The 26,229-nt window shown below is 36.8% G+C and overlaps 1 protein-coding gene and 1 long non-coding RNA gene across 13 annotated transcripts in view; one reads left to right on the plus strand and one right to left on the minus strand.

The window, feature by feature from the left end:
- The window catches only part of ct (homeobox protein, cut), an 82,558-nt gene extending 69,026 nt beyond the window's left edge, over positions 1-13,532 (minus strand). For 3 of the 9 annotated variants that reach the window (XM_069044883.1, XM_069044881.1, XM_069044878.1), the window contains exons 1-2: positions 13,048-13,531; positions 11,664-11,681 (exon numbers count right to left, since the gene is read on the minus strand). In XM_069044883.1, the coding sequence (XP_068900984.1) occupies positions 11,664-11,681; positions 13,048-13,170 (141 nt within the window). In that variant the 5' untranslated portion in view covers positions 13,171-13,531. Of the gene's footprint in view, positions 1-5,583; positions 5,650-11,663; positions 11,682-13,047 lie in introns of all 9 variants that reach the window. The other 6 variants (XM_069044880.1, XM_069044877.1, XM_069044887.1 and 3 more) reach the window with 4 other exon arrangements.
- Positions 9,512-26,229, plus strand: part of LOC138128679 (uncharacterized) — a 106,959-nt gene continuing 90,241 nt past the window's right edge. For 2 of the 4 annotated variants that reach the window (XR_011158840.1, XR_011158843.1), the window contains exon 1: positions 13,767-13,989. This is a non-coding gene — a long non-coding RNA (uncharacterized lncRNA). Of the gene's footprint in view, positions 9,941-13,766; positions 13,990-26,229 lie in introns of those variants that run through there. The other 2 variants (XR_011158841.1, XR_011158842.1) reach the window with 2 other exon arrangements.

The following is a 26,229-nucleotide window of genomic DNA, read 5'->3' on the forward strand; positions in this document are numbered from 1 at the left end:
AGTCGACGGTTCGAATTGTTGCGGTTCCTGACAGCGAAGAGTCGGGCGCGACGTGCAACGAACTGTACATCTGCGATTGTTGTCCCGATTCGAAATTTGCAAATTGCATTTTACAACTCGATCGATAAACCGGAGGCTCTTAAAAACAACGCAACTAATTGAAATTTACTAATAATAAATGGCGGCAATTATGCAAAGCAGGCACGGCTTTCTAGGGAATTGTGACCGGTTTTGCGGAGAGATAAAGTTGGAAAATATGGAAATGGTGATTGATTGTTGCACTTTACATTGAAATTTGTAAAAGGGGTCTTGTGGGGTGGCGCATCGTCTTGTCGAAAAGAATAAGTCCGTCGCGATCATTATTTGCGAGAAGCGGCATGACGTACGCCCCTTCGACGCGATACCTGCCACCATCAACCTTTCCGCTTTTGCAAGTATGACGCTATTGCAACAATTTTATTATTAAACTTGACACCATAACTCTCGCTCTCCACATCTGCGTAAGTAAATATCAAGGAATGGGATTGGCTAGCGCAACTGGATACTTATCACTTGCATCGATTCTCTCGGACGTATTAAAATATTTTGATACTGTAATCTAAGATAGGACTGTCTGAGATGATTTATCGATCGGATCTGGTCCTGTCAGATGGATAGTCCTGATCAACGTTTCGCTTAATTTCAATCTCGGGGCTTTTGTTTTGGAAGCGTCGCCGTCGAAGAAGTACTCCACTGTATGTAGAACGCGAGCGATAAAATGTCACATTTTTTACCAAAATGAGTTACGACGCTCGTAAAACTTGAGTAAACTAGAAATATTGGAGCGACAAATTCGACAAAAATTTTATCAGGTGAGGTATTCGGTCAGATTATTTCGCAGTATACAGAGAGGGTTTGAACGAAATCGTTGTTGCAACGAATTGGAGACCAACAATTCAGTTTCGAACAGTTGAAAGATGAAGGTTGTTTGTTATTTTAGGCGAAAATTAATAAAAATCACGTCACGTGACATTTTAAAACGACTTAATTTGAATTTTTCTCTGGGTCCTTTCATTGTGAAAACGTTTCTAAACTCAACAAAAATTAATTCACAACGGACGTTTATTAAAATGGCAGATTTTCACAGCACGTGAACAATTTGGTGTGATTATTTTACACTATACAGAGCGGTTAAAAAATGTTTGTAAATTTGGACAAACTTGGGGAGCGTACTCGGTTATTTTTTTATAACAAAAAATCTTAGGAAAATTATCTTATTATGTATCATAATTGTCTCTTCTTCTTTATTTTTTCTTTTTCTTCAGTTCTTGCATTTTTCTTTGTTTTTATTTGCATACGCCACATTCGTTTTCATTTTATTACATACTTTAATTGTAATAACAACAAAGGGAGATAGATATTGAAGGAAAATGGTTCTAGTTCACTCACACTATTGTAATATTTTATCTCTAATTCATTACAACATCGGTAACAGTAAATTAATCCGACCCGTGAACGAAAGTGACAGAAGATTGGAGTACACAGCCAAAACTGTGTAGCTCACTCAAAACGAGAAGTACACACCACGTGGTACCCAGCCGAACTAGTCACCAGGTAAATGATAGCACCGCCCATGTACTTCTCGATTTGAACGTGCTCTACCTCCGTTTCAGGTGCACCCGGGGTATTTGACGTGATCGTGCTATCACTCAACTCGATTCAGTCATTCTTTCAAGCACAAATCCTTCCAAAAGAATGCGTTTTAATTTTTTTTTTCAAATCTTTTCACAAATTAGTAGCAGTCTACGACTTGTTTACACGAAGCTGCCTATGAAAACATAAAGTTTATCAAAACACATTCGCACAGGAAATTACGAGTTTGTTGTTGACAACTATTAGTTGATAACAAATAAAAGTAAAATATGTAATTTGCAAATATCTTCACTGTGGCGTCGAGTCTCTACTGAAGGTTAATAAAATTTTAAGAGTCTTAATTTCAGGAATACATAAACTTTTTATTGGTATTTTCTGCCTCCTAAACCTTTGTTACAAAACTGTATTGCACTTGTTTACACTCCATAGAGTACCTAAAAGTACACCAACTTCTTGGTTATCGCGTGTGAAGGTACAAACAAGTGGAACTGGTACAATCGCGGTGTTGGTAGTAGCTCATTTGTATTTGAATGCTTACGGGTACTACCAGAGTATTGTCACAAAGAGAAAATATTTTCTCATAATTAGGTGCATTGGCAATAATTTCATTTTTATGCAAGAGATTGCAAAAGCGAAGTTGCCACAAGAAATCCAGATCTGAATTCCTCGGATTATGATGGAAAACGTTTGAAAAGTGCATTTCATGTGAAATTTGGGAACGGATCGGGCTTGATAATTCTTAATATAACACGAAACCACCACCGAAAACAAACAGCCAATTAATCAAAACATATACCACATATGCACAAAAGCGTCGGCCCAGCTGTTGGGTGGGCGTCCCGCCGGCACAGAGTGGTTCAGGTTTGTTCTGGTCGTCTGTAAGTTGTAAAATAAATTTGATATTTAAAAGCAGTACAAAAAAGAGTCGATTCATATGGGACTTTAAATATAAGAACTCCCGTTGTGGTCGACATGTACCCCATGCCAAGATAAGTGCCTTCGGAAAACATATTGCAATGATTCGCATAAACAAGTGTTCGTAATGGCATTTACGGTAATTTTTACGTCGAAAAACAACATAATTGATTCGATTTGTGGGGACAAACTCTTTGACGTTTTCCAATTTAGCGAATTGTCGCCGGACCAGGGAAAAACAATTAAACTTGTTGTTCTTAAATTATCCGCGGCGACCGTCTCGAGGAGTCGCCGCATTCCTCCAAACGGCAAAAATAAATCTGTCCGACTAGGTTTTTCACGGGAAAGCCGAAGATTTTCGCGGCGCGAGACGTGCAGATGGTTTTCTGGTGTCTCGTTGGCTTTTATGAGGGGACATTAAATTTTATTGGTTTATTACATCCGACTTTTAAAGACCGTCTTAATGAATTCGATAGGACTTTTTTCTTCGGTGCGACCATCAATAAAAGTGGTACGACTGATTTCGGATTGGAAATTAAATCGTGTGCGGCGGTGCCGCGCCTGGACCGCACTGACAGCTGCACGGTTTGGACCGATCTGGAAAATTAACAGAAAACAGGTGTGAACGCCGTGGCGTTATTTGATAACTGGAAAGAGTGGCGTGAATGAAAACCAGTGAGCGAAAGTGAAACCTTCACCCACTGGTAACTATGGATACAGACTCACTTTCTAGGGAGGTATCGAAGAAAAGAATTGTTTACAAAAACCTCAAGAACTTCAGATTTGTTTATTTTTCTATTTACAATAATTATTTTCAGTGAAATAAATTCCGTTAAAAATTCTTATGAACCCTGTTTGAACAAAAAAGAGTCTGAAGTGGATTTTTTTTGCAAAATTGCAACAGAAAAAGCGACTCAAAACCGCCTGACTCAAAAAATTTCACCAAATGAATAATATTTCATAAAACATTTATAATCCACAAATTTTATTCATAGTTTGAGAGGAAAATTTTCAGAATTTCAATAATGCGTGAATAAAAACCAGTGAGCGAAAGTGAAACCTTCACCCACTGGTAACTATGGATACAGACTCACTTTCTAGGGAGGTATCGAAGAAAAGAATTGTTTCCAAAAACCTCAAGAACTTCAGATTTGTTTATTTTTCTATTTACAATAATTATTTTCAGTGAAATAAATTCCGTTAAAAATTCTTATGAACCCCGTTTGAATAAAAAAGAGTCTGAAGTGGATTTTTTTTGTAAAATTGCAACAGAAAAAGCGACTCAAAACCGCCTGACTCAAAAAATTTCACCAAATGAATATTATTTCATAAAACATTTATAATCCACAAATTTTATTCATAGTTTGAGAGGAAAAATTTCAGAATTTCAATAATGCGTGAATAAAAACCAGTGAGCGAAAGTGAAACCTTCACCCACTGGTAACTATGGATACAGACTCACTTTCTAGGGAGGTATCGAACAAAAGAATTGTTTTACAAAAACCTCAAGAACTTACGTTTACGGTAAATTCACAAGTTTTTTAAAAGATTCAAACTTACAAAAATACTTGGAGAAAAAAATATGTAGGATTCGTTTTCTACATTGTTTCTAAAAAAGTTCAAAATGGACAAGTAAAAAATGTTATAAAAAAAAAACAATTAAAACACAATCCAAGTGTCTAATTATTTTTTTATAATTGTACCAAATTTTTGAAAGAAATAATTCACAGAATGAGAGGGACAGCGATCAGGTAGGTACATATTTAGAAAAAAAAAAAATCAGACCTAAAAAAAAAATGAAATTTAGAATGTACCCCGGATCAGAAGAAAATATTGGCACATTTTTTCTACAATAACAAATATTTTACATAGACATGATTTAATTTTGGCAGATGTTAGCTTTTGTAAAATGATTCCCGAGAAGACCAAATGTACCAGCTGAGCAGAAAATGAATACATTTCGATATTTCTTCTGGTACAATAAACCGCGCTAACTACACCCACACCTCGCCTCATAGTGAAACGAAGTGTACACACCCCCCTCGCCGTTCCTTTGTGCGACGCATCTGTAGGTGTGCGGCTTTTATCGCGTCTCTAATTAATCCGAGAAGTGTAAAGTGGTGAGTAATGTATTTATTTATTTTTGTGGAAGCAACAAATTTCCCTGATAAGCCAGTTCAATAATTTTTACCCGAACCTATCGCTATCGCGTAAACAACGGTATTAATTTACACAAATATCAATCCGCCAACGATAATTTCGCAACATTTCCATGTGTTGTTGCAAGCCGAATGAAATACAAGTTATGACAGGTTTGTTGACAGACCGCCATTTTTGATGGGGTCCCGCGAAAAATCGAACGTGTCACAGGTGTTGGTTACTCGCGGTGGTACTCGTGTGGAGGCCCTCTGGCGGGCGCTGTTGCAACCTTAAAAGTTGTTTGTCTTGTGCGAAGATAAATGAAAATATGCGTGTTAATGCGGTCCGATAATTGGTTTTAATAATTCAAATGTATCGATGAAGTAATGCTCGGTTTAATTGACACGAAACATGAGTCATCCGATTAAGTCGGCGGAGATGGTCTGGTCGGTGATTGTTTTTCGATGTGTGGACGAGGCTTAATTGGAGGAGAGCGTTGTTTTCACGTGGTGGTCAATTAGGCACTTAACACGTGTCGATGGTCGGAAAAAGATACCTGCGCGGCGTCACGTGTCCGCGATGGCTCGACTTCTGCAGTGTTAACAATCAATTAGTGAAGAAGCGGACTCCACCGGAGCGGAAATCAAACATTTTAATGCGTAATTTTCGACGGCCCTCTCGATTCTTTGTTCTGTATTCTTTACTAATTCAGTCATCGGCTTTTGAACGGTTGAAGAGTTCGAAAGTTTCGGTTTACAGAACGATTTATCTGTTTTAATTCGTCTTATCGAGCTAATATTTGTCGAGGGAGTCGAGGATCCCGCCCGGACTCTATCGATCAGACCAGACCAGCAGAGGAAGGTGAAGAAGTGAAAGAAGCCCGTCGACAAAACTTACCGGTTTATTGGTTAATTAGAAGGACAGACCCGGCCTCGACCAATTTGTCCCATCAAACCGCGGTACCTAGGTTAAAAAAAATCATTGTTTACTATTTGTGAATGTGTTTGATGCTTGTTGGACTGAGGCCCGGACTAATTATATCTAATAGTATCGAAAGAGGATGTCACCAATATATCGATGTTACCCTTCGAACGGCTTCCTGCGCTGCTTCCGTCTCGCTCTAAGAGCGAGACCGGACCCAGGACCGGATTTCGAGCCCGCACGCAATTAACTTACGACGATTTACGTCAAACTCACGAATAAAATCGTTACACGTTTCAACATCTACAAAATTATTGCTTCTCGAAAAACCGTCAATTCTTGTGATTTTTTACAGCGTAGATTAATTGGAGCATGCTGACAGCTAACCTAAAATTTAGAGCCAAAATAATCTTACTTTTTTTCTTTCTTTGCAATATTTTACATTAAAAATGGAATAAATTAAGGATTCCTATTCTCGAAGCAAACATTTTTGCTGAAAACAAACATGTTTAATTATGTCCCGATTAAACATAAACAAATTTCATTCGTGTCAAGCGGCGGGAAATTCAAACTTTACACTGTTCTAATTAAACGCGCGATATTTTATCGGATTGTATCATTATGATTATGGACCCCCTGTACATCACGTGACCGGTTAAAAATTCAAATTGTAATTGTCAAAAGAAGCTCCTTTCAAAGTTATTATACAGGGTGTCTCATCACGAACCATTGAATTAATAAAAAAAAATAAAAAAACTTGTCCGAATCAGAAAAATGGAAGTTTCCACTTAAGAAAAATGTCATCGTCATCCAATGGTTGACATTTACTTCTGGATTATTTATAATAGTGTAAAAAAAAATCCACAATTTTTTTTTTATTGTGACCTTTTTAAATATGTTGTGATATACTGTGTGTTCTACGAGCTGACCTTTTTTAACACGTTGCGTTCTCTGACTTGACCCGACTTTTTAAACATGTTATGATATACTGAGTGTTTTGTTTTTTACCTAAAGAGCATAAATATTTAGTACACGGTAATCAGAAAAGCTTTTATTCAGTCAAACATTTTTTTCGCTCGTGTAAAAAATAATTTTTCACGCGTTTTTCTTAGAAGAAAATGTAGATTTTGTTGTTGATAAAAATGAACAATTTTGAAAGTGCTTCTGGCGTATTTGTAAAAAATAAACAAACAACATTTAACTTTCCTTTTTTGAATTTTACATTATTTTTTAATATGTAGTACACAATATATTATTATAAGTTTGTTTTTGCCTTATCAAAAGGACTTCTGTAAGTGCACTTCAAGGATAAATGTTTATCGATACAAACAAATATAAAACCAACTAGCACATATTTACATTTTTTTTGTTATTGAAACTGTGTATTAATGTATTCAGAAAAATAAAAAATTGACAAAACGTTTTTTTGCCTTTCAACCAACAGATTTTTGTGATCACTAAAAATTTAATTATGTTGAGCAATCTCATCAAGTAGATCTGACACTTGAAAAGTATATACTGGGATGCCCCATAAAACTAACAAAATAAATATTTGAATAAAAATTAAATACTGTGGGTTTGTTCGCTTTTGTTATTTATCCCCGCAGAAACTATTTTGACAACTTTTTAGTTTCCCAAGAATACTGTACATTCTGGAAGATAAAACGTGTAAAAAAATATACAAGGTGTTTATTCCCCAAACCAGGAGCACCAAAACAATTTAAAAAAGTGTCTAGAGTGCTAATTTTTAACTGCACCAAATTGCGCTTTTCACTGTCCTGCCAACACAAATCCCATAAATAAAAATTGAAATAAATACCTGATATTAAAATTGTACTCGATTTTAATTAACGTTCACTCCAATTTTTACACACCTGACACGCGTCTATTGTTCTGTATTACTGAAATATCTCAGCAAACTGCGAATTCTTGTTTCCAGTTCTTCGAATTACCTTCCCCGCCCCTCGCGGAGCCCTTCCTGGTGTCAACAGTGTCGACCTGTTTGCCGCTAACGTTTTTCCACCCAAGAATCTGCATCTCTCGTAATTACATTTATTGCACGAATATTTTTGTTGGTTGTTTCCATTTTTAACAAATTTTGAAAAATCAAATAAAAAAGATGAGTCAAGAGTGAGACATTTTTATTGTGCGTATGTGACAGGTAGGAAATAATTCAATTTAAAAAAAATTGTCAGGAGCCCACGTAACCTTACATCATTTTAATCTAGCCCATGAAGAATAATCGTGGTCAACATTCCATTTAAGTCTCGAGACCGCCATTTTGTCGAGTACCATTGGTACGTCAGTAATTGCACAATTTCGATTTTTTTGAATGAAATAATTGAGGAGGACGCATCGAAGATTGTTCGAAGCCGGCCCTGTCGCAGCAACAATCAATTGAAACCATTACTTTGTCCCAATAAACGCATTATTCACTTCAGTCATAAATATATGATTGATGATTAGAAAATTGTGATTACGTCACGTCCGGTGCTCGACGGTTGGCGAACGGTGTACAGTTCTTTGGACGCTAATCCGGAGGAAGTGTAGGCGCGTTGCGTCATCAACGCGACGACGGGATTTAATTAGTCTGATGATGTTTTCGTTCGGTGTTCCTTTATCAGCGCCTCATGCTCGACTATGCTAAGCGAAGATCGCGTCAAAGTAGGTATAAGAACAATAAATCTGCAGTATTGTAAGATTCATCAGAGCATAAGTAAGCCAGTAATAGCTAGAAAGGGTAAAACGTTAAACATTCGGAAACGTTTAGGCGACAAGAGAAGTTAATTCAGCCGGAATTCTTACATTACGTTACTAAATTAAATTATATCCCGATGTGATGCAGAGCCAAAAGCGTACTGTATTTACGCGGCGAACAGATTTCGCACAGACTCATCCTTTATCATTTTGTTAAGTTTAGCGGTGGCAAAAGACAAATTGCATTACGACGCAAATTGCAACAGACTTGGCGGCTATTGATTTCGCGTGGAAACGACAAAAATCAAAACATCTTATACGAGACGCGTCGCTCGCGCTTGCGCGACCGCTAACGGCTGGCGCCATCTCTCGGCAACAAAAAATGCAACATTGTGGATGATCTGGCCACGCTCGACCGCCATCTGGTGGTGCTCGATTCACAGTCACAGGTGGTATTGATTGACAGACGTTATTGCTGCCCGCATGCTTGACAAATGTCGCCGTAAAAATTCACAATTGTTTTTAATGGTAGAAGTGGACAAGTGGGATACAAGTGTTTCCTGCCAGAAGTGGCGCTTACTGAAAGCAACCTGATCAGGTTTGAGAAGAGAAATGAAGATACAAAGATTGCAAAAAGCAGATCGTGTTCTAGAAGGATAAGGTAAAGAAGACACAGAAGAGCTGCCAAAAAATCTTTATATACATAAGCAATACAAGCAACCTGATCAGATTTAGTTTGAAAGGGTTTTCAGATGAGTCAAGAGAAATGAAGATACAAAGATAAATGCGAAAGCAAAATTTGTTCTAGAATGATCACGTTGTTTTAGATTGGACTTGCAAAATAGGAAGAACTGCGAAAAAAAATCCTAGATCTTGGCACAGTGGTTTGATAAATAAACAAACCTCAAGTATGGTAAATATTTATAATTAAGTTCGGCTGAAGCATACAAAGCAATTTTTTCTTTTTGTATCTACGATAAAAACTACGTTAGTCAGCTTTTCATTCATCTATTAGATGCTGCTCGAATAAAACATTTTGTTGTGTGGAGTTGGCTCAACTTCCGATTTTTTCCACGCTCTGGTTGTTGTACCTCACCCCGACGGTTAGTGGTCGCAGTTGTGAGAATCTCGCGCAATCTTTTGGGCCAATCTGGAATTAGCCGCGTCACCGATAAGCTAATCTCATTTAGCCACGAGAAGAATTAGAACAAAAGCGGTTGGGAAGTTTTTACGAGAGACTAGTAGTAGTAGTAGCATTTGTTTGCTACTCGTTGAGTGTTTTGGTTCGGTGGGGTCGCGATTTTTCGAGCGGTGGGGTCCGCGGTGGGCCCCTCTGGGGGAGTGCGTCGCAAATCGCGCGATAAGATAACAATAGATGCGTCGTCGCATTTGTTTTTGGCGTTGTATGCCAGAGCCACCTGTTAATATCGGTCCAATTATCTCGTCGATTGGTCAAATTCTATAGAGCGGGAGATAAAATTGGAGTCGCGAGGCGAGACCTACCCCAATCGGAAAAAAGTTCGTTGAATGGCACGTCTCCGGGATATCCGGTGTCTTCCGATAAAATGGGGTGAAGTGAACCGATATAGACATTTACGGGGGTGTTTTTTATCCGTCCTCTTCCATTCAGTGATCGGTAAGTGATCGAGAATTGGGGTGGAAGTCGTCGAGATTCCCCCGGCAGACAAGGAAAAAGAAGCGTTCTTTGTCGTTCGCCGTCTGGCAAGTTGGCATTCTTTGTGCGCTTTTAACCCAGTTTTTTCCGGGGGTCCGGGCCGTGGGCCGAAGATTGACTTAACAGTTCCATCTATTGATGGGATGATTTGATCAATTTATTAAATCAAGCTCTCGTTGAATCACTTAGGTCACTGATTGGGCAGCAACTGGGTCTTTGTCACGAAAACGGTGTCGATCCGGGGCTTTCCCGGGGGCTCGTCGTGATTGCACGTGACAGTAAATTATCGCGGGCGGGGACCACCCCGATAAAAAAATAATACCCCAATTAATTCGGGTGCGACGCGGAAACGAAGAAAAAATAATAAAACCCCGTCTACGTATCTGCGAGTTCAATAAATTCGAGCCGTCGACCCTTAAAGCGAAAAATAAAAACTCAAAAGGGGTGAAATTAGTCATAGAGTATAAATCCCGTCCGGTATCGGTGCGGTGCGTCCGCTCCGTAAAAACTGACGCATCAGCTACATTATCTGAAATATTAAATCGGCATATATGAGAAATTCAAATCTCCCCAATAAGTTGAACCCTTTTCCAGGCTGGCCAACCGACAGACGGACCCCGATTACACGCAGATGGAGATTTAGAATGGAAACCTTCAGAACGACCACTGAAGTTTTTATGACCAGGTTGGCAATAATGGACCGATGCGGAAAATTTCTCTGTCTGGGAAAGCTCTCCCTCTCTTCGTTCGTTTTCCGCGGACCGAATTAAAACCGGTCTTATCGTCATCACGTGTGTTTGCCTAAGCGATATTAACCACCCCCACGCCCTCGTTACACTGACGAATCGCAAAAAGATTACCATATTCGCACCAAGACGAACGGTTCACACCCACCAGCGCAAACCTGTCACGGATTATCGTCCAAAGAACTGTACTAGATCGAGCGGTGTAAATCGGGCTTGTGCGGACTATCGTGACAAGAACTGTACTTTGAAGATTTTTATTGGTTTGCGGGCAATTAAAAGTAAATGTCAACATAATCGGATGAAACCACAAATATTCTACTCATCACGCTCTTGTAACGGTTCAGATTTTGTGGATAATAGGTGAGTTGCATCAAACCACAGATTATAAATTTAATTATCTTAAGCTAGATTGCTGACCTTATAGGAGTTGTTGCCATTCTCTCAACCCGATGCGAATTCTTTACTGAATCAAATCTGAATATTTAAATTAATTCTACAATTAATTAATTCTACTATTAAAATTTTTGTCACGAAGAGATTCGGTTCGATCCGCATCCAGTCGAATTTTTCGCTAGTTCTTGGTGCACTATTTTCAAATTGCGAAACTTTTAATTTCTTTCGTGATGTTGCGAAGCAAATTAATTGAGCGGTCACCTACGAATTGTTGTGGAAAAAGAAATTTTTATGACGCTCGAAAGGACAAAATTTTAATTTATATCCGATGAAGAAACTGTTAAGTAATATTCAAATTGATCAACGATTGTTTGTAAAATAGACACACAGGAGTGTTAAAGTCATGATGGAATGAGCAGTTTTGAACCGGGTGTTTTTTTTTTTTGTCTTGGCGAAGATGTTAAAATTCTTTGGAATCAAGAGAGATGGAGGAAAACTTTAATTATGAAGAAATAAGTAATTTTCGAATTAATTAAATAGTCAACCTTTCTCCTGACGAGGATCTGTAAAATAGAAATTCAGTCTTAACAAACGATCACTTCTAATCACGATAAAATAAGTAATTTTGGATTTAATTCTAAAATTAATTATTTCGGGGTGAACAACCCGGAGCCGTGGAAAAATTGTGTTTGTTGGGAAATAAATCACAAAATGAATTTTACGCACTTGCGAGATTTATTACTGATTCTCCTTAAAACTAACGCTCGAAATGAAGAAAGAAGAAGGAAAATTTCAGTCATGAAGAACAAATAATTGTCGAATTGATCAAGTGATTTTTGTGTTGTCTAAAACGACAGACGCACAATTTCAATTGATTACAGAACAAGTGATACTAATTAAAAAATGGTAAAATCAATTTTCCGCACTGGCACGAATCCCGGAGACATTTTAATTTTTGTGTTATTTTGTCGAGAACAAGTCTTACAATTTAAAATCGCCCACAAGATATGTAAATCTTCGACAGGTTCGAAATTAATTCAACCATCAAATTTTCCACACAAAGAGCAAATCCATCTCACGTAGGCTTTTATTTCGTTTATGAGAAGACAATTTTCGGTGGTGGCGAAACAGAAATTAACTTTACGGCCGGGTTTAACGTCACTTTATGCACAGTCTGACTTTGAAAGTGAAACTTTCGCCGAGAAGAAAATTTCAAAACAAGATACAAATATTTTGTTGCGTCTTTTTTTCCCGTTTTATCCGGACACAATTCGAGCACTCGTGAAAAACGGGGCGATCAGTGAAACTACATACTTGTACAGTTCTGTTTACTAATTGAAACGTTGTTAGTTTTGTGGAGCCGGCTCTGCATCGCAATTGTTGGTCGTAATTAATTGAGAGACTTTTTCGGTGGTTTGAGTTAGTCGTGAACCCCGCGTGAGAATGACTGGTATTTTTTGATCAAGTCGGCGCGAATCTGTCAACTTGTGTGATCATTCTCACTTTTGGCGGTCATCTCAGTTCGCGCGGCTCGCTTTGATCGCGACATTTTTGGCGACTGGTCACGTTTTCGCCTGGCCAATAAAACAAATGAACTCCGTCGGGTCACAACAGTCCTGGCGCGCTCGTAAAGAAGGTCCTGGCGCGTACCTGTGAAATGTGAGTGGTGCGTGTTTTTGTGATTTTTGCGGTAATTTTGACCGGTCGGGGGCGAGTCGTCGGCGGCAATGCGAGTCGAGGGCGCGTGAGGGTGCATCGTGCGGTGCTGCCCTCGCGGAAGTAGCGGAAATGCGGCGCATCACGTCAGAAGCATGGCACACTTCGCGGCGTCGCGACGTCTTCGACGGGGCGCTCGGCCGGCGAGTTGACCGCGGGGGGCGAGACCGACTCCGAGGGGCGTCCGGTGATTTAGGGGTGAGCCGGACTGACCTGCTGCCAGAATTGCACTAGGAGGTAGAACCTTTCCTTCTTGAAGAGCCAGTCCATGGACTGCACGGTCTGCAGGTCCATATCCGCGTTGGGCGGGATGGAAGCCGTGGCCGAAGGCTGCATGCGGATCCGGTCCTCTAGGTCAGCCACGGCGGGGGTTTCAGCTAGGAACGCCGTGTTGGCCGTCACTCCACCTCACAGCGCGACATCGTCAACACCACCGCACCACAGGCGAACCCCGAAGCGTCGTTGCTCTTCGCCGTCCAAGGAGTTCGACCGGAGTTGCACACGCGGCCGCAACTCCGAAACGTCTCACACGCACCACGCGAAATCTGTGCACATGTCCTGCGGAAGCACGGCTGGAAGTTGCGGGCACGTCGCCGGTCGCTGACACTCAACAACTGTCAAATCTTGCCCCACGTGTGCACGTCGGGATTGTTATCCCAACACTGAGTCACGGAGTAAGGCATGCATGGTGCATCAGAGTAGTCCGCGCCTCTGTCCTTCTTCAGCCGTCTTCTGTTTCGCGCCAGGCTCCGCCTCCCGTGTTGATTGTAGGCGCCCTCTGGCGGCGCGGCTTGTTTTAGCGCCGTCTTCCTCTACCGCACGCTACGCGCTATCATCCTCTCGCTCGGCTCTGTTGGGATATAGCGGGACCAATGCTGGAGCCCAAGTAAAAGGCAGATATATTCTTTTTAGTTAAAAATCGAAGTATAGTCTATGTGCGCATTTCGTACCCCTTCCACGCCTGTAAGGGTTTTTCTAGTGAGTGATGTTTTAGAGGGATGACAGCCGGGGCGCATGTGCCGCCGAGTTCGCCGCTTTCTTCGCCTCTTGCGGCTTTTCTTGGAGAAGTGCTGTTGAGACGAGGACCGGACAAGGTTCTCGCTATTAAGGGTTAATAACTCCTACATTTTTTACATCAACTCTTTCTTGTCCCAGGTAACAACTCCCATCCCCCATCCAACTCTAACCTCTTCTACTCTGTGGCACCTTTCCAACAACACAATCATTTTTAACTGGCTCATTTTTACAACTAATAATTTTTTCAACGATTTATAGCCCAATTAACACCCAACAACGCATCGCGGAAAAATTCCACAGGACACTGTGTTTATTAATCGTCTCCGGAAAATTCTTCGCTTCACTCTATTTACCAATCAATCGTATTTACTTTACTACTTTGACGCGCGTCTGACGTCATATTTTCCATTTTTCCGAAAATCAAGGCCAACAAAAAACTACCGGAAAATACACACGAACAATGCCCCATTACGTGACTTTTGTTAAGAAACAAATGACACACACGAGCGCCGCCATTTACATAAATTCGCATCTCGCATTAGTTGGCTGCGATATCGACGATAACTTTGTCGTAGACAGTACTGTTTGCTAGAAAATTGGAATTTTCGCTTTCGTCGCTTATGGAAAGAAAATAAAGTGGTTCGGAAATAATTCCAAACGGTTCGATTAATTTCTAATTGATGGGTTTGCGTTCTCTTGACTGAAAGTTAAATTTAAGTGATTAGACTGTGCCAAATTTTTTGATAGTGATTTGTACAGTGTCACAGTATGTGCGTAATGTCTATGTTTAATTTACGCATAGATTAAATCGTTAACCACAACCGGTGTAAACACTGCTGATATAGGTTGTGTTTACGTTGACATTATTATTTTTTCTAATGAAAGATATATAGTGTGTATATCTTCTTTTTAGTTTGTTATTGAATTTTTTTCACTAACAAGACAGCTTTTTCACGATTACAGAAATAAACGACGGAACGTATTAAGCGACTTGAAATAATTGATCATCGACGGGGCCATAAATCGATTATCAAATTTCCTCCGGATTTTCCACAATTTACGCAAAAAAAATCCTCTTGTGTAATAAACGTGAACATACATTCAGTTACGATTTTTTAACGTTTTTCCAACGAGATTCTTTAAAGCAACTACATTTAAATTTTTGAATGGTTAAGTGTGAATTTATTTTGAACATCGATTACGATTACCAAACTAGGTTTATATTCTTTCAGAAAACGCTAGTACCTACTGAGATTGAATTTTTTTTAAAGATACTTAAGTGTTATTGTTATTATATGTCATAATAAGAAGATATGATGTGTTTCCAAAAAAATCTTTGACAGATGTTATAATTGAGAGTTCTTCACAACGTGGAACAAACGTTAACTAACATAAACGTAATCGACAGAGAGGAATGATATATTGATACTGAATTTTCTAAATAAAATATTATCGATTGCAGATTCTGTTAATGAATCGCTCAAAAGTGCTATTAAAGATGATGAATGAAATATGAATTTATTGATAATCGACAGGCACTAGCTACATCGATTATCAACGGAGAGCAATATTCATCATTGTGATGTTATATTTCAGAGCAACATATCAATAGACAAATTAGAGTGTAAATCGATCAATGCATTAACAATGTTAGTAATGAGTCGATTATTCCCTAAGAATTTTTGATATCGATTAACAAACTGAGAATTTTATGATCACTTTGATAAAGAACACTACAAGAATATGTCGATCGTTTAATATTTGAAATCGCAAAAACGATCGATTTACATCTGACTTTAGCAACGACAAATCGATGAAATGCAACAGTAAATTGATGTGCACATGTCAATAGATTAATATTTTGGAAGGCAAAAATAGCAATTGATTTACATTTGAATTTTCTTTGACAAATCTATCATATTCGAATCAGTAAATGTCCACGAATCAATATATCTTCAAGATAATGATTCTCCTGTGTTGATCAATCGATTATCGATTATTCATTCTATCAAATAATTCTTTGAAACTTGATTACTTTTCACACAGTACCTACAGACTTTGAGCAATTTTATATAAACGATGCTACACACTGTCGATTATCAAAATCGATACAACTTATTAATCGATGACTATAATTTGACAAATAAATTCCGTTGGGGCTTCCGAAAGCATCAAACATTATTGATATCTACATATTTATTTTGTATTTGTATCACTGTTTTCAAAAATATAATCGACGTAACAGTTTTGATACGACTGCAGTAAAATGACAAATATATTGATTGATATTTCGATATCCTAACATTTTTATTTGTTTGTGACACAGAGAAATTTCCACAAATCATTACATTTTCAAGGTAACATGGGACGCATGTTAATCAATCAATTAAGTGGTGAGTCATACAAATTGAGTAACATTGTAAAATCGATTCTTCATTATTACAAATTTATTATCAGTCGATTTACACGAGTGTAGATGAAATTTTGAAACGTTTGTACCTAAATACGTATTGAAGTAAAGATATGTATCACTATCAAAGTATATTATTGATAATTGATTGATCGATTGATCGATTATCGATGATTTGTGCACTTTTTATCCTTTCGACGTTTGGGAAAGAATCGAACGTTTTGTCGCGTTTGATCGATCGTTTATATTTTTGTTGATAGATTTTTTAGCACTAGTAGCGTTGCAAAGTAGTATTATTCTCTGTGGTAGGAGTGTTAGAGCGCAAGAGGTTTGCGTGGCACCGTTTGGCAAATTGTATGCAAATTATATGATAATCAATCACATGAGCAGTACAAAGTAAAATGTCATTTACGTGTTTAAAAAAAAGAGTGAAAAGAGGGTGATAGAGGTTTTGTTGACACCTGGTTATACATTACCTTTTTAGCAAGTGATACCAACTGAAAATGACTTAATTAAAAAATAATTCGTCCAAAACAGTTTTCCTCGTTGAAATTGTTCGTTAATGGTTTTTATTTAAAATGTACCTATTTAATTTCCCATCATTGTGTACACGTTTTTTACTGTTAAATGTAGTTCTGACGCAAGTTTTGTTGATTCGTTAATTAGGGTGCATTAATAATGAAGCAACGAGCGTGATGTTAAGCGATGCGTGAAGAATCAAACTTAAGAAATAAAGTCGAGCATTTAGTCTGGGTAGTGGATCTCGAAGTTTGATTAGCTGTCTTAGTTCGGGCTCCGTCAAAGAATGGTCTTTAAAAATTTCGTTTTTTGCGCGGTCTGCGAGTTTGATTGTTCGGAAAGAACCAAAAACTGCACCAGATACAAATTTTGGCGGGGTATAACGAAATCGCTATAATGTCTTGGCACATCTTTATGCGTCATTTATCATTTATTATGTGACTCATCTCACCTGCGTTATTAGTTGTTGTTGATTAGTTTCTGAGTTTTCCACAGGTTAGGTAACCTTCCAGTGGGTCCCACAATGGTCAATGTTAAGACCAACAAATAATTTGATGGGAGATTTTATTTTTCAAATATATTTTTTGCATATCGTAATGATAGTAGCACTTTTTAAACGAAAAATCGTAGTGAATGTAGTACTTTTTGCCATCATTTTATTCCATCTTTTTGGAGATGATTGTGAAAGCATACCTACTTTTTTTTATTTTTCATAAATCCTTTTAGGCTAAATTTCTCAACTTACAACGATATACAAAAAATTGCGTGTACAACACGTTATGAAAGTCTCTTTTTTTCACTCAATTGCTTGATTGACTCGGGCTACGCCCTCGTCAATCAAACTGCGAATTCATGAAAAAAAGTATGACTTTCATAACTAGTTGTACAAATAACTAGATATTTGATTTTAGACCACACCAAAAAATAAAAATTCTTTAAATGAAAACATACTCCGTGTTTTTTTTACACTGTATTTTTCTGTTTCTTATTCTGACTTTACAGCCTGCTACATCCTTTTTTCTCTGTTTGCTTATTCCTTTTATACAGGGTGAGCGAAACTCGATGTCTCAGCTCTATTAAAAGAAAAGGAGAGACGATAGAAAACATTTGAAAAGAGGTTCTTAAATGGGATTGAATAAGATCCATTTTAAACCAAATTTGCATATTTTTCCATATTTGGAAACTGAAGTAATGACGTCATCGAATTTTTTTTCCCAAAAACATACCTATGTTTTGGCATATTTAAAAAGAGCTAATTTTTCGGAATTTTTGTAAAGAAAAAAATTTGCTACCTTCTTTAAATCGTGACGATTGCGAATTTTTGATATTTACAAATTTGCTTATAATTTTTTAACGGAAAAAAGATAGCAAATTTTTTTCTTTACAGAATTTGTTTAGAAAAATTAGTTCTTTTTAAATATGCCAAAATATAGGATTGTTTCTGGGGGAAAAAAATCGATGAATAGAGCTTAGACATCGACTTTCGCTCACGCTGTACATTTCAAATCTTTTGATATTCTTTTATCACACTTTTTTGTGAACTTCACTATCATTCTTCATCTTTTCTTTTTCTATTTTAACTGTTTAGCAAATTCTTGTTCCTTTTATTTATTTGGTAGACCCTTCCACGTGACATTTTTTATTTCTTCTTTTTGTAATTTCTGCTTCAATTCATTTTTTTCAACATTCCTGTAGCATTCTGAGATGTTTTAGACATTTTACTGTTTTTCTTTATACAGTTCTTTTGTTAGAAATTTGATCCTTTTAATTGTTCCAGATATGTCTCTTCTTCTTTTTCCAATTCCAATGGAGTTTCTGTTCTTCCTTTCTAAACGATATCGTGAACAGTACTAATTTTTCACTTTTTTACCTTACTTTCTTCTTCTTAATTAATCCCATTTGCATTTATTTAATATACATATTTTTCTTTCTTCTTCACCACTTTTAGTTTCAACATTCCTGGAGCTTGTATTTATTTTTCTTTGCACCATTAAACCTTTTCATTATTTACCTTGGTGTTCTTCTTTCTCGTTCAAATCTTGAAATTCTGTCACTAACAGTATCTTCTATTTATCTGTAGTCTTTATAACTTTATAGTTGCGTAATTATTTCCTTATATGTACCAACATTTTTCAATTTCTTCTTTTGCCTTTTTTCAACTCTTTCATAGCATTTTAAAGGCATTGCGTTTTTCTGCTTGTGCTTCATCCTGGCATTCCAGTGTTTTTCTTCTCTTTTAATTTCTCACAAACTGCCGACATATTTTCTTCCTTTTCTTTACACTGTATCTCTTTAATTTCTTTAAACTAAAACGTGAAGTCTTTCTGTTAAGTTATTTAATTTATATTGTGATTTCTATAATTTGATTCTTCAATTTTCACATTCCACGTCTTCTTTTTAATCATCTTTTTACACTTTATTGTTTTCCTTCATCTCTCAGCTCGTTCCTCTACATAGTGTGCAATTTCTTTGAGTACTTCCAAAACTTCTTTCTACGTAGTTGCACCTTTCCTCGTTCTTCGCCCATTACAGTTATATATACTCTTCCTACCTCATCTACTTCTTCTTCTTCTTCTTCTTCTTTTTCCTCGTACTATATTTTACTCCTTAATCTCCATGACCTGACCTATTTTTTTTCCTTCTACATTATCTTTACCCTTCAAGATACAGCAAACAAGCAGTTCTCTTCCATTTCTTCATTTCTCTTTATTTCATTTTTTCTCTGAAGACACCTTTGGCCAACATTCTAATTTTACTTTTTGTACTATCTTATCACTATATTGAGGCACAAAAGATTCTCCATAGCTGCTTCTTATTTTATTCTTTTCTTTTATTTTTTTTATATTCGTCGTATTTTTCAGTAAATAATCAAGTTCTAATAGCTCTCTCCGCACCCCTTTCGGTACCATCCCGTAATGATAAAAAATGATCTTTCCCATCACCATCCGTCGCCGATCTGGCAAATGACCCTTAAGAGGGCATTTAAGACCGCAACCATTTACATATAAATCCTTAGAAAAAAATCTGTGTGTCCCTAACGTGTCACCTGAAGGAGCATCGCACATCCTCTCGACAAAATACCCCACCAAATATGACCCAATAAAATCCATCAAGTGTCGACAGGAATTTCGGTTAGGCCAACATCGAAAGCACCACGTTTCCGGCCTTGCAGCCATAACCCGTGTTTATGTTACACTTAGCCGGGGGTAGAGGGCGACCAGATTTCACCCCTTTATAATGTAAACACAAGCGCGTTTTTTCCACCCTTTCGGCTACCTGGCCGAAGCTCAAGACAGTTGCCGTGTGTGTAATTGCAATTGATCGGAGAGTGCTCTGGGAAAGTTTGCGCAATTTCAAATTGAAACACTCAGTACAATGAGCCACTGTTGAAAATGCCTACACAATAAACAATTTATTGTTGCACAAAAATAAGCGGCATACAAATCAGGATGTTTAGTAACGCGAATTAAAAATAGATAAACTCTTCGACACAACAATTTCAATTGTTTCGACTTAAGTAATAATCGTATTTATCGCGGTAATCTCTGGAAATAATAACAATTGAAATACACAAGCATCTCGACCGTTGCCTACTTTTTTCTACGGCATTTTACGAAACTATGCAATCAAATTCTGTCACAACGCTCTTGTTGTGTAACGGAGGTACTTTCGGAACTGCTCTATCGATTAACAATCGATTACAAAAATCTTCAATCTTTATCGTTTCTTCTCTTCTTGTTGTTTCCAATAATTAATTTTCATTCGTGCATTGTGAGCAGTAGCTGAATCTTGTTGGAAACAGTCGTTTGTTAGTTCCAGATCATTCAATTGATTTATAAATGGTTCCAGAAGGAGTCTTTGGTATCTTTGAAATGTTGATAGTTTAATTAAAGAAGATCTGGGCAATGATTCGCCTTCAGGATATTGTATTCTAAACACTAATTTTAATTGGACGCGATGCCAACTCAGCAATTCTTTGACAGGTAATAAAATGAAAACGGTGAAACCAAGCCTCATCATTGAAAAAAGTCTATAATGTGTATTTATGGAGTAGCAAAGTGATGCTTTTCGCTTGACCGCGTGGTGGCGCTGTTATTAATTACAAGTGGCAACAGCGCATTGCGCGGGAAAATGACAACCTCTAGCTCATAACCTGTAAAAGTAGTTTTTATGAGTTTTGTTGTCTTAATATTTTTTAGAAGGTCCAAATAAATAAAATTCACTTTCTTCTTTTTTTTTTGTAACAATATGACAGTCCCTCGTTCCTGTCCCTCTTTTGTTTTTGTTAATCGTCCCTCCCCCCCCCCCCCCGCCGCCTCTCACCTAAGTGTAAGACCACTTGCTTGTGGTCGTTTGAATGTTTGAGTAGCTGGATGCGAAGGTCGGCGTCCACGTCGTCCCTCTCGTCCTTGTCGCTCCTGCGGGCGTCGGGACGCCGGTCCGCGAAGGACCGAGAGCGTCTCGCCTGCGTCGGTTTTTTCCCACCCACTATCATCTAGTCGGCTGTGTAGTTTGTAAACGATTTCGTGGCCACAAACTGATGCTTTGAAAGTGTGAAATAGTGATTGTTACACTTGCGGTTAATTTCGTCGAGTTTGTTTTATTTTGGACGCGAGCCGGGAATATATCCAATCGGAAATATCGTCATGGCGGTGGTGCCACCAGAACTTTCCCAACTATGACGACAGGAATAGGGAAAAGTTGCGCGCTTTTAAAACACAACAAAACTACGATTGTGGTTTATTTACAAAAATCGGGTTTCCGCCGCCAGATAATTTCACACTGCATGGCCAACGGTTTATCTACATTTGTCGCTCTGATGCAAGCGAATCATTTTTATACTTAGCTATACACAAAAAAAAAAAAAAAAAAAAAAAAACTACAAACACTTATCGTTGGTCACACTGAAAGTCATCAATCTTGCCAAAAGTAAAAATTTTGTGGTCCAGTTGCAAAAAAAAACAATTTCAAAATTTTTCAAAAATGTCCAAAATTTTCCCAAAAATTTCAATTTTGTCTTTTGATGTTGATATTATTTGGTCATTTCAACGCAGTGACTTCCGATTGTTTGTTTCGTGTTTGTCACGGTGTTGCGGGGTGGGCAGCAGTGACGTCAGTGCAACCCCTCTCTTGTAAAAATCGAATCGGGTTCTTTAAGTAAACAGCGTCGAAACGTCGTGGTGTAATTTATGCGCTTTGGGAACTCCCCGAGGATCCCACAAGGATTAAATATTTAAAGTAAACGGCATTAATAAATCAAGTATCAATAGTTCTAGAATCGCAACCCTTTTCTTCGGCACCGTTTGCAGAATATTTGAATAGTAAAATAAACAAATTATGTACCGAAATGACGGTGCAGATGGCAAAAGAGTTGCTGGATTCGGTCCCACACTTTGCATATTACCAGACGATGGTATTCAAATTAGGGCTTAGCGCTCAATACATTCGATGATATATTGTGAATGGTTTATGTCCTTGAGGCTATATGAAAAAAGAAGATTTTGGTCGGAATTTGACCCCGTTTCAAAGGACTCATTCAGATGCGTTTTATAATGATAGGACATCCGATAGGGGTTCTGCCTACAGGTAGACCCTTTGTAAGGGACGGCTCCGGTGTCGCAGAGGGCCATCGCGACTTCTGCACGTTCGCTTTCACATTTGAATAATCCATCCACTTTCTACGACAAATCCCATCCAAAAATATTTCATAGATGGATCTCCCTTTTTATCAAACGGCCAACACTTTTGTGGCCCTTGAAATTACGCCTCCACAAAAGATGTCCTAATAAGGGTTATTACCTAGATTATAGCGTGTATTAGAACCTGGTCTAGAATTATTTGCCTTTACGTTTCGCCGGTACGGCAATCAACTATTGATTTGCAATTAGTAGTCCACTATTTTTCAAATTTTTGATAACTACTTTCTGCAGGTAGAGCCTTCCTTGAAAATCTTTTATCGAGGTTGTTACCCTGGACCGCTGAAGACTGGTAATAATGGTAATGAAATTAAATAACAGAAGTGTACTTATTGGAAAGGGCCAGAAAATGTCGAAACGAAAACGTAAAAGTGAAGAATTAAGAAGGAAAGAAAAAATGAATTAATGTTAAACTAATACGATGAAAAGAAGAAAGCAAGAACAGGAAAACTAACAAAAGCAACAAAAAATGAAATGAGCAACCTTGGATCTCTCTTATCTATTTTTGAATTTTTCTGTATCCAAAAATTGGACGATTTTGATTCTGAGCACCAACACTTTTGGTTTACTTTCCAGAAACCACAAAACTATAAAAGAAACAGTAAAAAGTTATTGCTGGTAACACTGAAAATCATCAATGTTGCCAAAAGTCAAAATTTTGTGCTGCAGTTGCAAAAAAAAAATCAAAATTTTTCAAAATTTTCCAAATTTTTTCTTCTTTTTAAATTTGGACAAATCAAAAAAATTTTATTACACATCTACAAATTGTCTGATAATTCTACTCCAAAAAGTTTTTCCTAGTTTGGTAAACGCAGCATTTTTAAATTTCTTCACCAAATACATAATTATAAAAAGATGTCAGTGAATTTTCCAAAATATTCGAAAAAAATTATCTCATCCGGGACTTCATGTTTAATCAAATCTTGACTATTTTCTACTAACACCTAGACCTAGACATTTGAACTTTTCTCATTTTTTTTTTATAAAGGAAAACGTAAAATTGAAGAATTAAGAAGGAAAGAAAAAAATGAATTAATGTTAAACTAATACGATGAAAAGAAGAAAGCAAGAACAGGAAAATTAACAAAAGCAACAAAAAATGAAATGAGAAACCTTGGATCTCTCTTATCTAATTTTGAATTTTTCTGTATCCAAAAATTTCGACGATTTTGATTATGAGCATCAACACTTTTGGTTTACTTTCCACAAACTAGAAAACTAAAAAAGAAACAGTAAACAGTTATTGTTGGTAACACTGAAAATCATCAATCTTGCCAAGTCAAAATTTTGTGCTCCAGTTGCAAAAAAAAAATCAAAATTTTTCAAAAATTTCCAAAATTTTCCAAATTTTTTCTTCTTTTTAAATTTGGACTAATCAAAAAAATGTTATTACACATCTACAAATTGTCTGATAATAATTCTACTCCAAAAAGTTTTTCCTAGTTTGGTGAACGCAGCATTTTTTAAATTTCTTCACCAAATAATTATAAAAAAGATGTCAGTGAATTTTTCAAAATATTCGAAAAAAATTATCTCATCCGGGGCTTCATGTTTAACCAAATCTTGACTATTTTCTACTAAGACCTAGACCCAGACATTTGAACTTTTCTTAGTTTTTTTTGTCGAGAGGAAAACGTAAAAGTGAAGAATTAAGAAGGAAAGAAAAAAAAATGAATTAATGTTAAACTAATACGGTGGAAAGAAGAAAGCAAGAACAAGAATTTTAATAAAAGCAACAAAAAATGAAATGAGAAACTTTGGATCTCTCTTATCTATTTTTGAATTTTTCTGTATCCAAAAATTTCGACGATTTTGATTCTGAGCGCCAACACTTTTGGTTTACTTTTCAGAAACCACAAAACTAAAAAAGAAACAGTAAACACTTATTGTTGGTAACACGGAAAATCATCAATCAAAAGTGAAAATTTTGTGGTCCAGTTGCAAAAAAAAGTCAAAATTTTTCAAAAATTTCCAAAATTTTCCAATGTTTTTTAAAATTTGGATAAATCAAAAAAATTTAATTACACATATTATCTACAAATTGTCTGAAAGGAGAAAGCAAGAACAGGAAAATTAACAAAAGCAACAAAAAATGAAATGAGAAACCTTGGACTCTCTTATCTATTTTTGATTTTTTCTGTATCCAAAAATTTCGACGATTTTGATTCTTTTGGTTTACTTTCCAGAAACAACAAAACTAAAAAAGAAACACTAAACACTTATTGTTGGTAACACTGAAAATCATCAATCAAAAGTGAAAATGGTGTGGTCCAGTTGCAAAAAAAAATTCAAAATTTTTCAAAAATTTCCAAAATTTTTCACGTTTTCTTTTTTTAAAATTTGGATAAATAAAAAAAATGAATTACACACATTGTCTACAAATTGTCTGAAAGGAGAAAGCAACAACAGGAAAATTAACAAAAGTAACAAAAAATGAATTGAGAAACCCTGGATCTCTCTTAACTGTTTTTGAATTTTTCTGTATCCAAAAATTTCAACGATTTTGATTCTTTTGATTTACTTTCCAGAAACAACAAAACTAAACAAGAAACTACAAACACTTATTGTTGGTAACACTGAAAATCATCAATCTTGCCAAAAGTCAAAATTTTGTGGTCCAGTTAAAAAAAATTCAAAATTTTCCAGAAATTTCCAAAATTGTCCAAATTTTTCTATTTTTAAAATTTGTATAAACCAAAAAAATTTAATTACACATATTATCTATAAATTGTCTGATAATTCTACTCTAAAAAGTTTTTCCTAGTTTTTAAATTTTTTAAATTTCTTCACCAAATAATTATAAAAAAGTGAATTTTTCAAAATATTCGAAAAAATTATCTCATCCAGAGCTTCATGTTTAACCAAATCTAGACCTAGACATTTGAACTTTTCTCATTTTTTTCTTTGTAAAGGTTTTACGTCAAGAAGCACTTCTCCCATAACTCTTCACAATTTGTTAACTCCTTTTCTCTCATCAACTCCACTTTTCGAAATGAATGTAATCTTTCTCAGAGTTGTAGTTTTGCAGTTTTAGCAGCGTCAAGGGGCGAGCATTGTAAAAACTCGTTGGTAAAACGCACGAATTGTTTCGTCTTGTTAGTATTTTTTTTCAGTCCATTAATGGTCTATCTCGTTCTGAGTCCACTGTACCATGTCCTTATGACTGCACTAGTCATATCCGGTAATGGTTGAATGCGTCGGCGACTTCCTCGCGCTTTTTCCTGGCCATTTCGTCCTCCTGTCCGAGCGAGACGGACATACTTATCCCGTCGGTGACCTGTCTCGCTTTAATTGCGATACAATTGATTCCGAGTACATGTCAGTTGTTTAAAATGTAATTAATGCGTAATTTATTAATTTATTCTGATATTGTTTCGAGCCGAGCGTTAAAATTGCCGATAACGGCCGAGATAAAATTATAGATATATTCTGTAATTAGTTTTATATTCTTTGTGTTCCGATGGGGATTCACATAAGTTCAATGCATTTTTAGTTATTACGGACGCACCCATCCGAAACACCACCCATTTTTATGTGGCTCTGTATTAGGAAAATATTCTTCGTTAGTCAAGCCCTATTGAATTCGCTCACACTTTTCCCAACTAATAAAAACTATCACCGTATACGATAGTTATTACCGACGTGATAAATCTCGACCGACGCTAATTAACACTAATTAACTAAAAAAATGCATTACACATCAGACATCACACATCTATTGCTCCTGTAACTCCTCCAACCAGGCCTCATCAA

Source organism: Tenebrio molitor, chromosome 4 (assembly GCF_963966145.1).
Source record: "Tenebrio molitor chromosome 4, icTenMoli1.1, whole genome shotgun sequence".
NCBI classification, from domain to species: domain Eukaryota; kingdom Metazoa; phylum Arthropoda; class Insecta; order Coleoptera; family Tenebrionidae; genus Tenebrio; species Tenebrio molitor.